Source organism: Gallus gallus, chromosome 1 (assembly GCF_016699485.2).
Source record: "Gallus gallus isolate bGalGal1 chromosome 1, bGalGal1.mat.broiler.GRCg7b, whole genome shotgun sequence".
NCBI classification, from domain to species: Eukaryota; Metazoa; Chordata; class Aves; order Galliformes; family Phasianidae; genus Gallus; species Gallus gallus.
In genome coordinates, this window is record NC_052532.1 from 41,832,442 (window position 1) to 41,848,505 (window position 16,064).

At 35.0% G+C, this 16,064-nt stretch overlaps 1 protein-coding gene across 4 annotated transcripts in view; it reads left to right on the forward strand.

Annotated features, from left to right (window-relative positions):
- Positions 1-16,064, forward strand: part of LRRIQ1 (leucine rich repeats and IQ motif containing 1) — a 99,422-nt gene that overhangs the window by 28,682 nt on the left and 54,676 nt on the right. For all 4 annotated transcript variants that reach the window (XM_025154558.3, XM_040655079.2, XM_040655065.2 and 1 more), the window contains exons 16-18: positions 7,911-8,375; positions 10,093-10,231; positions 12,282-12,401. In XM_025154558.3, the coding sequence (XP_025010326.2) occupies positions 7,911-8,375; positions 10,093-10,231; positions 12,282-12,401 (724 nt within the window). The remainder of the gene's footprint in view (positions 1-7,910; positions 8,376-10,092; positions 10,232-12,281; positions 12,402-16,064) is intronic.

A 16,064-nucleotide genomic window follows, 5' to 3' on the forward strand; every position in this document is an offset into this window, starting at 1 on the left:
TATATTTCTCCTTGAAACCCCTCAAGAACACTTCTCTACTGTAATTTTTTGTTTCTGGTTTGTAAGTAGGAAACTGACACTTCTTAGTCCATTTATCATTTGAAATGGTACTCCTTGAAAGGAAAACAAGAGAGGCAAAAAAAAAAAAAAAAACAACCATAAAGTGTTTATCTTCCTTCATTGTAGAGAAAAATTTCTTATATTCAGCATTCATACCTGTTTCATTGATAACCTTTGCAGAAAAAAAAAACCTGCCATGCTATAATTAGAATAAGAATGTGATTTAACTGGAGTAGAATCTCTTACTTCTACATATGTTTTTGCAAGATTATAAAATGTGTGAAGGAAAGGTAATATTCACAAAACTGAATTGTTTATTTAACCTAGGTCTGCAAGAATGGACAGCTTAGCAGGTAAAAAATTGTTGGATAGTAGGAATGAGACTATCTATTATTGTGGTTAATGGTTCATGCTAATCTCTTGAGACTGAGACTTATCCTTCAAACACCTTAATTAATAACCTGCAGCAGAAGATGGAGTGCACACTTACCATGCTCCCAGATGACCCCAAATCTGGGGGAAATGGTTTATATGCCTGAGTACAGAGCTGCCATACAGATGGACCTAGACATGTTGGAGATGCAGACAAACAGGAATCTTGTGAATTCAGCAAGAACAAGTACAAAGTTCTTTACCTAAGGGATGACTCCTGCCATGAATAAAGGTTCAGACTGGCTTACTGGGCGTATCACTGCTGAAAGACACCTTTTGAGTATGGATGAATAAGAAACTGAATACGAGTCAGCCATGTGCCCTATTACCAAAGAAGTTTAACAACATCCTGGGCTGCAGCTGCAGGAAGATGGCCAGTAGGTTGTGAGAAATGGGTATCCTCATTTTTTTAGCCCTTGCATCTAGAATACTGTGTCCAGTATTTTGGATCATCAATAAATATGTAGGTCTCTCTGAAAATACTGCCTGCTATTTATTTTCTTGGAAACTACAACAGATACAAAGAGCACAATAGCACTATTTGATAGAGCAAATACTCAGATCCAAAACACTACTTTGCAATGTAGTTGCACCCTTAGGTATGCATTTTTGCCAGAGATGAACAAGAGCCTGCATGCCACTCTTGTAAAAATCTGCACCAGCAGAAGTGACCCACTGTCTCACAGTTTCTGTTATAGTGTCCTTGCTAGAAAAATATTGCCCATGCAATTCTTTCATTGGTCTGAACAGGTGAAGTCAGACTACATGGGTGTGATAGTTCAGCTAAGGTTGTCATTGTTCTCCACAGTCTTCAGACTGATATGGGGCCTGGTGTTATTGTGCTGCAAGAAAAAGTTTGTTTTCTTCTCTGGACTGACTATGGAAGTTTAGATCTTCAGCTTAGTCCACGCTGTGATGTAGCAGCCAGAGTTGATGGGTGGTCCGGGTTCCAGGAAGTCCGGAAGGATCACCCCTTTCCTGTCCCAAAAGGCAGTGTGCATCACTTAACCTGGTGAGAGCTGTGACTTGAACTTCTTCTTCGATGAGGAATTTATTTGTCACCACTCCATGGACTTTTGTTTTGACTCCAGATCATAGCTGTGACACCATATCTCATCAGCAGTAATTATGCAATCCTGGAAACTGTCACTGTCAACCTCGCATTGATTCAGATTTGCATTTGGTTTTATTTCTGTTTTTGTGTGAGTGTTTCTGGAACCCTCATGGTGCAAACTTTGTGATATTCCAACATTGCTACCATCTTTCCATATTGAAGCCAGTATTCAGCTCTGTAAACATAAAACATATTTATGTAATAGAAAATGTCCAGTGCATTGCCAGTGAGATGGTCAAGCGTTTTGAGCACAGGCCTGAGAAGACAGAACCAGGTTCTTTGCACAGTGGGAGTGATTGACTAAGGCTGTGTGACAGACTATATCTGAGAAGTTCAGACTGATTTGATGGGTTGAAACTAGCCAGTAACCAAGAATCCACAAGCTGCTTGTTCACTCCTCCCCCTCCACCACAAGTAGATAGGGGATAATCAAAAGAGCAGAAGTGACAAAACTCCATGAATTGAGATAGAAATAGCTTAATAAGAGAAGGAAAGGGGAGCATGAATGGGGAATACAACAAAAAGAAAGGAACCAAGGGATGAAAAAATCATTGAGTATCTCCACTAGCAGATCAGTGCAGAGCCATTTTTTTAGTAACAGCTATTTTAGAGAGGCTAACCCCCCCCCCCCCCCAGATTTATTGCTGAGCCTGATATCACATAGGATGGAATATCATTTTGGTCAGTTCAGGTGGACTATCCTCAGTGTTTCCCCTTTCATCTTTTGCATACCTCCAGCCTAACCACTGAGAGTGACAGAATGAAAAACAAAGAAAGCCTTCATTCTGTGCAAACATTGTTCAGCAACAGCTAGAATATTGGCGTGCTATCAACAGTTTTCATCATGAATATAAACCACTGTACTATATAAGCTGCTATAAATAGAATTAATTCTATCCCAGCCCGATCCCGTATAACTGAACATAAGTAAAAAGTTTTCATCATTAGGATAGTGATGCACTGCAACATGTTGCCCAGAGAGGTTGTGAAATATCCATTCTTGAAGGCTTTCAGGAGGTGATTGGAAAAAACTCCAAGTGGCCTGGTGTGATCTCAGAGCTAATCTTGCTTTGGGGCAGGAGTTTGGAATAGAGACCTCCTGAAGTTTCTTCCAATGAGAATTTTTCTATGATTCTCTGTAATTTTAATGGAAAGAACTTGCAGACTTTTGAGAAGAGTAAGAGTAGGAACAAGAGATGATAAATGTCTGTTCTTTCCTGAGTGTCTTTTTTTTTTCATCTTGTATTTTTTTGCTGTTGTTGTTGAGTTTTGATTTTCTTTGAAGTTTGCAACTTTGAAGTTTTACAACTTTGAAGTTGCTGAGATATTTGAAGAACGTCTTATCATATTTAGTCTTAAAATGAATTTCTTGTACATTAAAACCCTCTATGTTCTGTTTTTTTTACTAAAAATTTATGTTCTGGATGACCTGAAAAACAGTGAAAACTGGAGTTTGTGAAAGAAGCTCTAAACAACTTGCTTATGTATAAGCCTTAATGGTGTAGCTGCTATATGTACACACTGGAATACTTTCCCTAAACTAACTGAATTAATATGACATTTCTAAAGAGCAGGCCAAAAATTGAGCAAAATTCTCTCTGTTTCACATCTTGCTAAGTTATGAGCCCCTGTAGGTGCGACCTCTAGTATGTAAGCTGCCAAATCTAATCACTGCTCACTTCCCTAATCCATGTTTCACAAACTACTACTGCCTAGTTCAACTGTCTGTGTTGTTTCTGCCTGCAAGTTCACCACTCTTACCATGCTTAAAATCGCTTTTATTTTTAAACTAAATTTCTCTAATAAATGTTTTACATCCCATAACTTTTATATGTTTTGTAGTGAGTAATGGTATCAAAAACTAATATGAAGACTGCATTAAAAGTAATGTCTCCTATTTTATCACGTTGGCCCACATCAGAGGCAGGTGTTGGTGGTATGGCAGTAGAGGTTGAACCTTCCCACCAAAATTCCATTACATTTTGTTGCTGTGTGACAGATGACAGCAGAGGGGCAGTGTGACAAAATGGCATCTTAACATGGAAGTGCATATGAAGCAAAGGTGTGTCATTTAATTCCTTCATGTGGAAAAAAATGGCATCCATTGACGTTCATTGATGCTTGCTGAGAGTTTGTGGAGACCAGACAGTGGATATGAACACAGTGAGGTGCCGAGTGGTACATTTTGAACAATGGCAACAGTGATGTGAAAGACAAGCCACATTCTGGACAGCTATGCACAGCAGTCACACCACAAAATGAAGACCATCTTGATCAGCTCACTCATGTGAATCAGCTAATGATGGGGACTGTGCTGAAAAACAGTGTTTTGCAGTTAAGAATCGCCGCTATCAAATAGTGTTATTGTATTCTTTGTATCTGTTGCAGTTTCCATGGAATTAAGTAGGCAGCATCAATGCTTGCCTCAGAGCAACTTACATAAATCACTTTGGCTGCATTAATTTGTTTCCAGTAATCAGATATGCAGATGTCTGGCTGGTGGAACTTTTTAAATACTGTTTGTATAATATAATGAAAAGTACAAGAATTTCTTAAGCAGGGTTGCAGAACAGAATATATATATCACAACCTCCTTCATGTGTTTGTATGATAACTTTATAACCTGCAGCTGAGCATCAAAAATAATGCTAGACAATATTACAAAAAAAAAGCTCACTTAAAGTTGGAGTGTACTATTTGAACGTGCTGTATATCAAAATGTGCACGTTCCTCTTACAAATAGGAAAGAATAACAATTTGTATTTGAAAAAAAAAGTTAACTTCTCAACTAATTAACTTATAAAAATCACAGTAGAGCTGCAATGTTAAAAATATGACATTAAGCTAGCACACAGTTAGGAGTAGAATTGTATCTATGTTTTAGTTGCAGTGGCCAGGAGAAAACTGCCATTGCTGTGCACATCTGGGTTTTTTGTTACCTGTCTTTTTTGCCTCTGTGAGATTTTTTATGCTGAATTTTAAGTCATTGCATGGGTCAGTACTCTTCCTAGGTGTGAATGGAAGCTTCCCCCTCCCCAGACTGCATGTTAAACTGAGAAGAGTTTGGTCTAATTTTATGAAGACATTGGTGAATACTCTTGGTGGACTAATGTTAAGATAGGAACTGTGATAGTCATTAGTAAATGAATGATTTGAATTTCCCCATGGTTAACAATCTGTTTCTAGTGCTTTTATCTTTTCTTGAAGTCCCTGAAAGAACCCTCACACGTATCTTTTGTTAAGAAATCTTTCTGTTCCTAGCATTTGTTTGTGAAAGTAGCATCTTGGTACTCTAGGTACTAGCAAGGCTGCTATCCCTGCACAGTCAAACCTTGTGATTGAAGATTGATCTTGTCCTCTTCTGGTTTGTTCTCTCTTTCTCCTTCCACAGAACTAGTGAATCCTTTGTGACTATGTTAAAATTTACATGGAGCATAACATGCTTTCAGTTGTTCAGGTCAAATCAAGTGGTGGGCGGCCATTAAACTTAAGAGAATGTGCTCGTCAAAGCCAAAAGCCATAAAACTTTTGCTGTAGTGAGGCTGCTGTATTCAACATTATATGACATACTAGCAGCCAGACAGTATGAATTCCAGTGTGTCCATCAGGATAATCACAGTTCTTGTTTTGTCTAGATGCCAACTTAGAACCTTGCTTATCATAGAATCATAGAATGTTATAACTTAACGAAGTTATGTAAGTTATATCTTAACGAAGGAGCAGTTCCAAACAAGTTAGTATAAATAGAGCCCTTTACCTATAACACCAAAAAAGGTCTTAAAGCCAATCAATGGATTTACATTAATGGAAAAGGAGATCTTTAGGTATCAAAAGTCTTAATGCTTACATATTTCTTTCTCTTCTCTCTTCTGTAATGTTTCTTTGTTTGTTTGTTTGTTTTGTTTTATTTTGTTCTCAATAAGAAGGTAAATTAGTCCTGCATGTTTTCTGTGATTGCTGCTTCCTTTTTGTGGTTTGAGTAAGTGATTTTTAGGTCCAAGTCACTGGTATGCAGTCATTGAGGCACTGAGAAAGCAGCAGCTTTGACAGGGTGGACATATCCCAAGCCTGTACTATTTTGTTTCCTCTCCACAGCTGCCTAAAATCCCTGTTGGCCTAAGGGAGACACTGACCTGACTGCCACCTAACGCACAAACCCCGTTTTAATAGCTGTTGTCTGTTCTTTTGACCTTCACTTTTGCAAGAGAATCCCAAACACAGTTATGATTAGCTAGCAACTCCCCAAAAAGCTGCTTCTGTTCAAAAAAGTAACATAAGATCTCTGGTGACCACATAATTATTTTCCACCTAAATTTTTAGTTGCCTTCAGTCTTTTCTGCTGTTTCTACTTTTCACACGCATAGCCAGTGAAAAAGTAAAACAGCTGCTCAAGATGCCACTGGAACTGACAAAGAAGAAGATGCATAAGCATCCTACTCCTTTCCACTGTTCTGTTTTTTTTTCTTTGCTTGCCTGTTTGTTAAGAATGAAGAATACTTAGAATAATAGTTTTAAGAGTATGCTTTTCATACAAAAGCTTATTTTGCCCAGTATGCAAAAGCCTGTTCTTTTCCCCAAAGTTTTAATCCTAAGCCTCAGCAAAAATAAACAAGCAATCAAACAAACAGAAGAATGTAAAACCGAAGATAGAAAAAAAAAAAAAAAAGAAAAAAAGAGGATGGGAAGGAATCTGGTTAGTTTTCCCCTGTCTTCTCATTGTGTTTTGTCAAACTTCGGGAAGGCTTTCTACTAAATTCATCTTCTTAAATACTTTACCAGTATTTCTTGATGAAGAAATTACTTTTCTTCCTGTGTAGGAGGAGGCAGTTAGAACTTGTCAGATCCTCAAGCAAATACATATGTTGATTTAAATCTTTTTAGGAATTGCTACCATATTTGTTAAATTAACAGGAAAAAGTAATGTGTAATGGGCAGTCAAATGTAGAGCTGATGCATAATGAGTTGTATAATTAGATTGTGTGAATTTGGCTTCAGATTTAGCTATTCATATTTTGGAAGACAGCACTTAACTTGTACTAGCAGAGAAAGTGTGTCTGTTTTCCTCTAATAAGATCTGATTCTAAGTATTAACAATTAAACTTCACTAGAGGAAGTGGTTATTAAGGTAACAAGTCTTTCCAAAATAAAGTGTTATAAAAGCTTTGCCTTTCAAGAGTGATAAACAGGAAATTCTGTTACTCAAACTGTTATGTTAGAACTTACTTTTTCTAGACCCCAGAGAGAACTGATTTTATTTCAACTTTTTATCTCGCATTGCTGACCTAGAATTGACTTTTTGCTCCTCTGAAAATAGCTCCAGATTACAGATCTCTGCATCTATCTCTGCTATCAAAGGAAAATGTTTTGCTGGTTCCAAAAGTACCTGCTACCTATTATAATAGATAAACACTGTCTAAATACAGACAACCTTCTGTATCTGTAACAATTAGTTCATATTTGCTCTTACTTGCCCTAGTCCTAGATGGTGTGGCACAACTAATCAGAGCCAGACTTCATGGGTTCATGTTCCTGGACTCTTTCTAACAATCAGATGGGAAGTCAGATGCTTTGTATGATTCTTTTACTCAGTTTTATTGCTATACCAGGCTAGTACTCACAGATTAGTGTAAAACCCCAAGTTAAAAGTGAGCAAAGATAAGCAGGAACTCCACTAGTATTTAACCAGGAAAAAAAAAATGCAGAGAAATGTAATTTTTCATGAACTTCAGTCTAGCACCATCCCATATATTACAAAAGTATTCACATTTAAAAGTTTCTGTTTTCCTATATTCTCTCTAGTATTGTGGTTTTTGGTTGGAATCTAAGTTTTACTTTTCTTGATGCAGTTCTAATCAAATTTTAAAAATACTGTTATTTTCATATTAGCTGTCATAGGTTCTAAATAAAAAATGGATTACGAAGACTGTTAGAGATTTTGTAACAAGATTGCATCAAGTCATCTAACATTTTTGGCTTTGTATGACTCTAACCACACAGAAAAAGAACAGTTAAATATATGCCATAGTGCCTATTTCTGAATAATACGGAAACCATTAAAAATGTTACAAAAACATAAAGTAAAATAAGCAGTCAAATATAAATTAGTATATTTTAAATATTGCTAAAAAAATGTATTTAAGGATTGTAAATATTGAAACTGATTTTCAGAGTAATTACTGTTCACCGTAAGTGTATGGAAACATATAGGGATACTTCAGAATATAGTGTAGTTTATAAAGAGAACATATTTTTAAAATTGTTCATAGTCTGAAATATATGTAATAACATTTTTATCTTTCTTCAGAATTGCCGCTTCCATGGATGCTGTGCAGAGACAATGCTGGTATTTTAATCAGTTGATGAAACTTAGCATTAAACATCGATGTGCGCATGAGTATGGTGAACTAAGCACTACTGACAGAGATAGACCAGAAGCACTGCAAAATCATTTAAAGCAAGCATCCACTGGCTGCCTACAAGAAAATAACCTCTTTATCATGGGTGTGACAGAAAATAAACAGGTCTTGTTGGATCCTTCTGAAAGATGGATTACTACTGGCCGTTTTCAGTCCACATTCTTTAACTCCTCCATATCTGTGCACCAAAAGGAAAATAAAGAAGATCACAGAATGAAGCAGAAGACCACTGAATCTTGTATTAATTGCAATGGGGAGAGCAATAGCAACAAGAACATATCTGCTCAGCTCACATTGCAACAGTCAGTTGTAGAAAGTAATATGGGAAGAGATTCTGAGAATAATACAGAAAGGTAAGACAGATTTTGGTTTGCTTTCAAATAGATTATATGGATAGGTAATAAGAGTGAGGATTTCCTGTTTAAAACATATGCATTGAACAGATAGTATGAAAGTAATATTTTGAAGTTGATTAGAAAATAAAGAATTATTTTAAGATGATACATGCTGGATCTCCATCTTAACAATTGCATATGGTATTTTTTCAGGTAATATATTAGAGTATAGACAAATATGCACTTAATTTTAAAACACTGTCTAATAAGAGAATTTTAAAACTTTATCTTGATCTCCTAACTTTTCCTTCTTTTTTGCAATGCATTTATGACACCAACCCATAAATACACAAGTAACATTAGAGGTGAAAATACTAGGTTGTTTGTTGGAATTTTTGGGGAATTTAAACTACAAACTAGTGTAAAAGTTTTCTACGGTATTGTTCACTAAATATTCAAGGTTAATCTACATAGAGTTTACAGTCAATATCATTTAGAAGGCAAGATATAAAAGTTGCTTTAATCTACCATCCGACTCCCTTGACCTTAGGCCAGTCTCCTGCTGTTGTGATGACTGAGGACCTAACAGTCTGCCCTGCCCTTGGTACTCCTCCAACATGCCTCAAACCACTTCTTACAAGTAGAGGCAGAGGTGAAGGGCCGGTTCAACTTGTTCGGTGCCCCCAAATATTCTCTTGTATAAAACAAATTGGTTTATTACCTCCTGGGAGTGTATTTGCTACTAATGTATGGTTCTGGTTGTACAGTCAGAGAAAACAAAAGCTGAAGCTTTTTCCCTAAGGACCCAAAAATTCAGTTATGAATTCATATTAATTTGTTTTCAAAAATACACATTGATAGATAAACTTAATAAACATCTTTTAAGAAGAAATACTTGAGTACTTTGTGCACTGCTTTCTTCTGGATTAATGTCTGAAGAATGCTGTGAATTTTGCTGAAGCATCTTTTTTGCTAAAAATACTTCATTATTTAAATAAATGCACTATACAAATAAAGAAGATATGTAAATACTGGGAGAAATTTAGATATATTTTCTTAAACCCACTTGTGAACTGTAATGTGAATTTTGTGGAGGATTCCAAGATAGTAACATGCTAATGCAGAACTGCATTAAACTTTTTCTCCGTCAAAAAATTGACTACATATTTAGAAAGCTCAGACACTGAACAAGTGTAAGTAGCCTCTAATCAGTTTTTTAAGCAATAGCCAACTTTGAAAATGTACACATATAATTTGTGGCCAGTAGTTTAACTGTAGGCAAAAAGTAGGCAAAAGATTAAAAGGCACTTTGTCAGTTTTTTGTTTCTGCTCCATTTTATATCGTGCAGTTTTCAGTATTCAACTTAGCCACCTCTAATACTTTTCAATATGGAAGATAAATGCATCCCTTCCACCCTTCCCCACCCCGACAGATTACGTAGTTATTAGTGAACTATTTCTGCTCCTAATCTTTGCTTTGAGGAGACTCTTCCTCTCCAGTGAATGTAGAGTGTAATTAATGTGAATGGAAGTCTTTCCAAAGCTATATGGAGTGAATATGCTCCTGTGTTTCTGAACATTTATAGTACATCTAGGTTGTAATTTATAGTTTAATGTCAGAGTCTTCTAATACATAGTGCAGCTCTTTCAATGATTTTATGGTTGGGCAGCTATGATAACCCAGGTTTGCTGGTGAGGTTATGTCATTCATGAAGGTACTTATTTTCATAACTAGATTACGTATGGCAGCATCAGTGATCCAGTCTCATTGGAGGAAGTACCGTAGCAGGAGGAAGACTGACTGCACCAAAACAAGGAATGATCATTTTGGAGAGGCTTCAAGACAGAAACATGAAGCTGCCACAGTAATCCAGGTTTGTTTCCAGCATTCTCTTTGCCAGTTTTCAGATTTAGTAAGGAAAATATCTTACTAATTTCGTGTATTTTATATCTCATTTCTTTTTAGTTCTAGTATTATGTTTATGACATGTTGTGCCCACGCTCTTTCTGGTGTGTAAGTCTATGCTATTAAACTGGCAAATGCTGCATAAGTGATAGAATGTGTGTCATATCTATACAACTAAGCATTCATCTCATCTCTCCCATTCTACTTATTCATGCCTTACATTATTTCTTCATCTCTCAAAGTAAAGGATTCCCTCATTCATACTGCCATTGGCAGCTCACCATGGCTTAAGCTGTTCTATGCTAGATACTGGGCTAGAAGTCTACTATGTGCATGAATTCAAGTCCATGCCTTGGCTCTGTTTAGTTTTCTAAAAGGAATCTATATGCCATGTTGCTAGGGTCCATGGATTTTTCTTCAATCTTAGGCAAATTTTCACGCTATTGCTCAATTTGTTTCTTTAGTATAGTATGTAGTTAGTATACTAAGAGTTATCTGCATAAATTTATTTTATCCATTTTTTTTTTTTTGTTCCAAACCTGATGATTTTCAAAGTTAATGTGAAGGTAAATAGACTTTTCTGTAGGTCTTTCATATCCATCCTTATATTCACTCATTCCTTAGTGAGTTCAGTCCACTTAGTCTCTTCACACTACACTGTACTTACCTTTTTCTCTCTCTGAACCTTTATTCTATTCAGTCATTTTTTAAAGGAGTAACTAAAACTGCATTCCAGAGATAAATATATCAGGAATTTATACAGTAAGGAGGTTTATTGTCACATTTCTTTAAAACTGCTATAATATAATCTGTCTTTTTGATCTCAACTGAGTGCTGATCTGCATTCATAGATCTGTGTTAACTGTCTTACAGTTTATCCTTCTGTACATACTATTAAGAATGTTGTTTTTTCTTGACTGCATTTGTAAAAACTAATGTGTTTGTTGAATGAAATATATTTTTTTCTTGATCTCTCAGTAATGCTCTATCTGGGTGTTTATGAAGATCTATAGAAAAAAAAAACACCAGTGAAATGATAAGAAAGCAGATATTAAATAAATATAATATATTTAATCATTTTTATAACAATGAGGAACTGTGTGTCTTAAACCAGCAATATTTTTAGCAATTTATGCAGTTAGACAATCGCTTAAGAAAAATGAACAAGCTAAATGCTAGACCAGATATAAGATTTATCCTTCATGTTTTAGTGCCTTCCTTGCAAAGCTGTTAAATGCTGACAACACTTCATTTTTCAAGAGAGAGGGTTTTTTTTTTGTTTGTTTGTTTGTTTGTTTGCATAGTATTTTAAATGTTTAGGGCATCTTCGATTCTAATTATGTCAAACAGTGATTTGGGAAAGAGTTGCTGTCTTGAAATTAGTTTTGCTATTTCATCTACTTCATTGTGATCTCTGAAGAATTTTCCTGGATCTGATTCTGTAGGTTGACATTTGCTCATAATATCTTGCTACTTTTTCTACCATCTAATTCCTAAAGTACTTCTTTGTTGTAATATTGCTGCTGGTATTTTTTTATTTTTAAGTAAAGATCTTAGACAGTTAAGAGAGAGTAACTGACCTAGGTCAATTGCATGAGAAATCTCCAAGAATAGCTACTTGTAAACTAAAAGATATTTAGTACAAGTGTATTTTTATTCTCAGTGATTTGGAAGTTAACACGCAGCTTTTTCTTATGTAGTCTTTCCATTCGGTTTATAATAGTCCCTCAAGGAATTGTCAAATAATTAATTAGTTGACCCAGGTTTGTAGTTGAGGGAGTTGCAGGATTCCTTTCTGCTTACTTGTGGAGAGCCTCTTGAGTACTCTAAGCTTTAGACATATGCTGGCATTTAATTTGTCTTGTAGTTTTAAATGTCACATAAAGTTCAAAAAACAGATCATTGAGCTATTAAACCAGGACCCAAGATGTTTTATCTTCCTAATGGGATAACATAGAGAATCTGGATTTGGGTTTGATCTATGACTTTGTATAACATGCTTTAAATTTTTTGTTTAGGCATCTTGGAAGGGCTTTCTTTTGCGAAGGAAACTGACCAGTGCGCTTGCAGCTGTTAAAAGTGATGAAGTAGATGATAACTATGAAGAAATAAATGTGGATGATTTCGTATCTCATGAAGTAAGCATATCTATTAGCATAAAAATTTCATGTCAAGTATAAAGCATACTTATTCTAAAACAATCGTGTAAGTGTTGAAAATAAAAGAAATTGAAAGGTCTATCAGGGCTAGAATTAACATGTTCAATGTCCAGAAATAAAGAAGTGTTTGATATATATAACTCATTTAAATGTATTTGTCATGGATTGATTGCTTCCTGCTCTTTGAGATGTTCTGGTAGTTATTCTGCTATTAATGTCACACCCACCACAGAACCCCATATATTTCTATAGTTAAAGAGCAAATAAATGAGACAAAGGAAACAACTATTTTTCTTTAAAAATCTTCAGGTTTTTAGTATCCTAGTAACTGATTATAATGTGTATAAAAATATACATTTTTTCATTTTCAAGAGAGACTGACAACAATAATACAGCTGAAAATATAGAAAATATATTGATTCAGTGTTACAGGAATCCAATAAAAGGAAACACCTCTCCAGTAACAGAGGTGAAGCAGGCTTAGTAGCTCTACATTTATCCCATAGATAAAGTGCTAAAGATAGTAAACAAAGATACAGATAAATCAGGAAAAAAATACACTTCTTCTGTCAGAAGATAAATAAATAAATCCAGAAATGTTTACTAGTATAGATTTTGTTTTGTTTTTGTTGTTTTTTGCAAATTATATAGAGTTAATAATGTCCTTTAAGTTTCATAATGTTGAAATTGGGCCAGAAGTTTTGCTTTCAAGAAACAAAAGCAACAAAAGAAAAAAAGAATAAAAGGTGGACAATCGGACTGGATGATCTTGGAGGTCTTTTCCAACTTTAGTGATTCTATGATTCTGTGATTCTGTGAAAAAGAAGTCCCAAATTATGGAATATCTCTATCAAAACTCTATCAATAGTTAAATTAATTAAAAAATTTCCACAGGATCAACATTGTCATTGAGTAAGCAACAAAAATTTTGTGTCTCAATAGACATATTATACATTGGTTCTAGACTCAGTATGCATGATAAGGCAGATGCTAATTGCCTGTTCACATATTTATTTGTCTGAAGCACTGTTCTCTCACATGCTTATGTGGTCCACAGAAAACTAAATATATTGTTAAATGGACAGTTCATCAGTCTTTGATCATGTGAGTATCATCCATTTTATATCCTATCCCTTCACCCTGTTAGAAAGTAGTCAGACTTTATTCTGAATAATTTCTGGTGACTTGATGACTGGGGCAATTTTTTTCTTCCCTCTTTCAGCATCTATTTTAAGATTTTCAGAGTTGCTATATTAGAACATGCAAAAAGTTTGAGAAAGTAGTATCAAGAATCATTTGGTAGACAGGAAATGTGTGTGAGATTTGACTTAAATTTTAGGTTAGTTTTTTTAATTATTTATTTTAAAATATATATAACAAAAGAACAGTCTCATTAACGGACATTCTCTGATTCCCGCCTTCTTTCTAGAGTAATAAAAAACAGAAAGTGGAAGGATTTGCTTTTTTTCACAATAAGGAATTATGTGTTCATGTGTAGAAAAGAAGGAAAATGCCCTGTTTTGAATTATTCAGCCTGTAGTCCAGAATCTCATATACTTTAAGTTGGTTGAGCCAGGCTTGTTTCACTCTCCTGCCCAAATAATCTTGTTTAGTTTGTTTGTTTTTGCTTAACTGAAAATTACGTGAGCAATTTTGTTCCATCTGACTATTAGTAAGATAATCACATCTGGACAGGTGCTCCTGAGGCCCAGGAGAAAAGGAAGGAGTGGAGGAGACAGGAAAATAAAGTCCAGGTCATTTCAGTGAATCTTGCACTGTATCACTTTCTGTATCACTTTTTTTTCTTTACATCTTTTTCTTTCTTTTTTTTTTTTTTCCCAAAATTGCGAAACTAACATTTTAATTTGTGCATTAGACTCAAAGGCTGAACTGGAGATTAATGCCAAATAAATTACCCAGTCGCTTAGCTTGTTGTGATGAAAAATATAATAAAACCTATTTTCTTCTGAGTTGTGTATGTGGTAAATTTAAAATGTTTAAGCCTAGAAAGGATATCAGTGATTAAACATTTCAGAGTTCAAGATTGACTGTAAATGGAATTCAGAAATTTCTCATTCCCTGTGACGTTTGTCATATTTTTTCCTCTATCTGTTTGTTTCAAGCATACTGTGTTCACTAGATTGTATGAAATATGTAGTAGTCTTACGACTGACCTACTGAAAAGTTTGCGTGAAATAGTGATGAATGATACAGTTGTATCATGTTATTAATTGTCTGCAATATAAAGAAATCGCATGGACTTTTTACTTTAGCTGAAACAAGAAGCCTGGAGAAGTTCTTGCTTCTATATCCCTCCTTTCTGGCCTCAGTGTTTTTATAGCAAAGTGCTGAAGCAGAGCCAAATAATGACACATTATATTAGTGGCTATCTGTTGGGCCTCAAAAAAGTTCATAGGGAGGAGTACATATTGCTGGGCTAAGAGATCCCATATGCTAGAGTGTGAAGGAAGAACAAAAAAATATCTGGATGCCATTTTGTACTGCAGATTTTACTGCTGGTTAGAGTGAATGTAGTGAGAGAATAACCTTTCCTTATTACAACCTAATACAAAAATGCTAAATCATGTTTACTAAACAATAGTTCATTGTTTTGTGGTATGATCATTATTTTTATATCCATATTATGTAAGATTTCAGTTACAGTGATTTCATTCTGTATTATCTAGCAATTTACGAAGTCACTAGTGTTCAAGCTTCTACTTAAATAAGTTGCATTCATTATGGTGCAGTAAGTCACTCATTAGGTACCAGTCTTCATTAAATAACTTTTTAATATCTCAATTGTAAACTCAGTGCATCTAGTGCTTTGTGGAAGTTGAAGTTCTAAAACAGCATGGGGAAAACTGTAGTCTTTACCAAAGATCTATTTTATCCATTTATGAATGTTGAGCAGTGATATATTATTAGTACAAATCTCTGGCTCTGTATCATGTGAAAAATTGATTGCATGTTATTGAACTGGAGGAAAGATCTTTATCTTGCTCACAATAACATGAATAGTAATCATTTCACCCTTACAATTACTGCTAACTTCTTGTATTCATCTCTGCTCCAATAAATTGCCAAAGGCATTCAGAGACAATTGATGGCATTACTGTTTTATGTCTGTTTTTTGTGCCGTGTCAAACAGGCTATCCCAGATGAGATGAAAGATCTGGCCAGCAGATGTCTCTGAAAGTATGAGGCTGGTATTTGGTGATATTTTCATGTCTTTCATGTGAACTTTAGTGAATTCCAGCCAATATACTCCAGAAGGTTGATCTTAAGACAACCTTTCGTCAGCAGTCCATCTATGTAGCAAATGTTGAGCTCTACAAGACAGAGCTCTTTATCTCTGATGGATGATATGACAATATATTTGCTTGACACAGCTCTTACTTTCTGTACCATGCAACTATAAGCATTATTGTTTACATTATGAAAATATGGCGTGAGTCAAATGCAAAATGTCACTGTCAGTAAGTTGAACTAATTGACTATAATCACTTTTTAAGACAATTATCTTCTGAGAACTGTGGTCATTGAGCAAACTACTATTGTCCTACAGTAGGTCAACATACAGACAAATATCTTACTTTCATCAAGTACCAATATTGATGGTTATATGGCACAGAGAATACT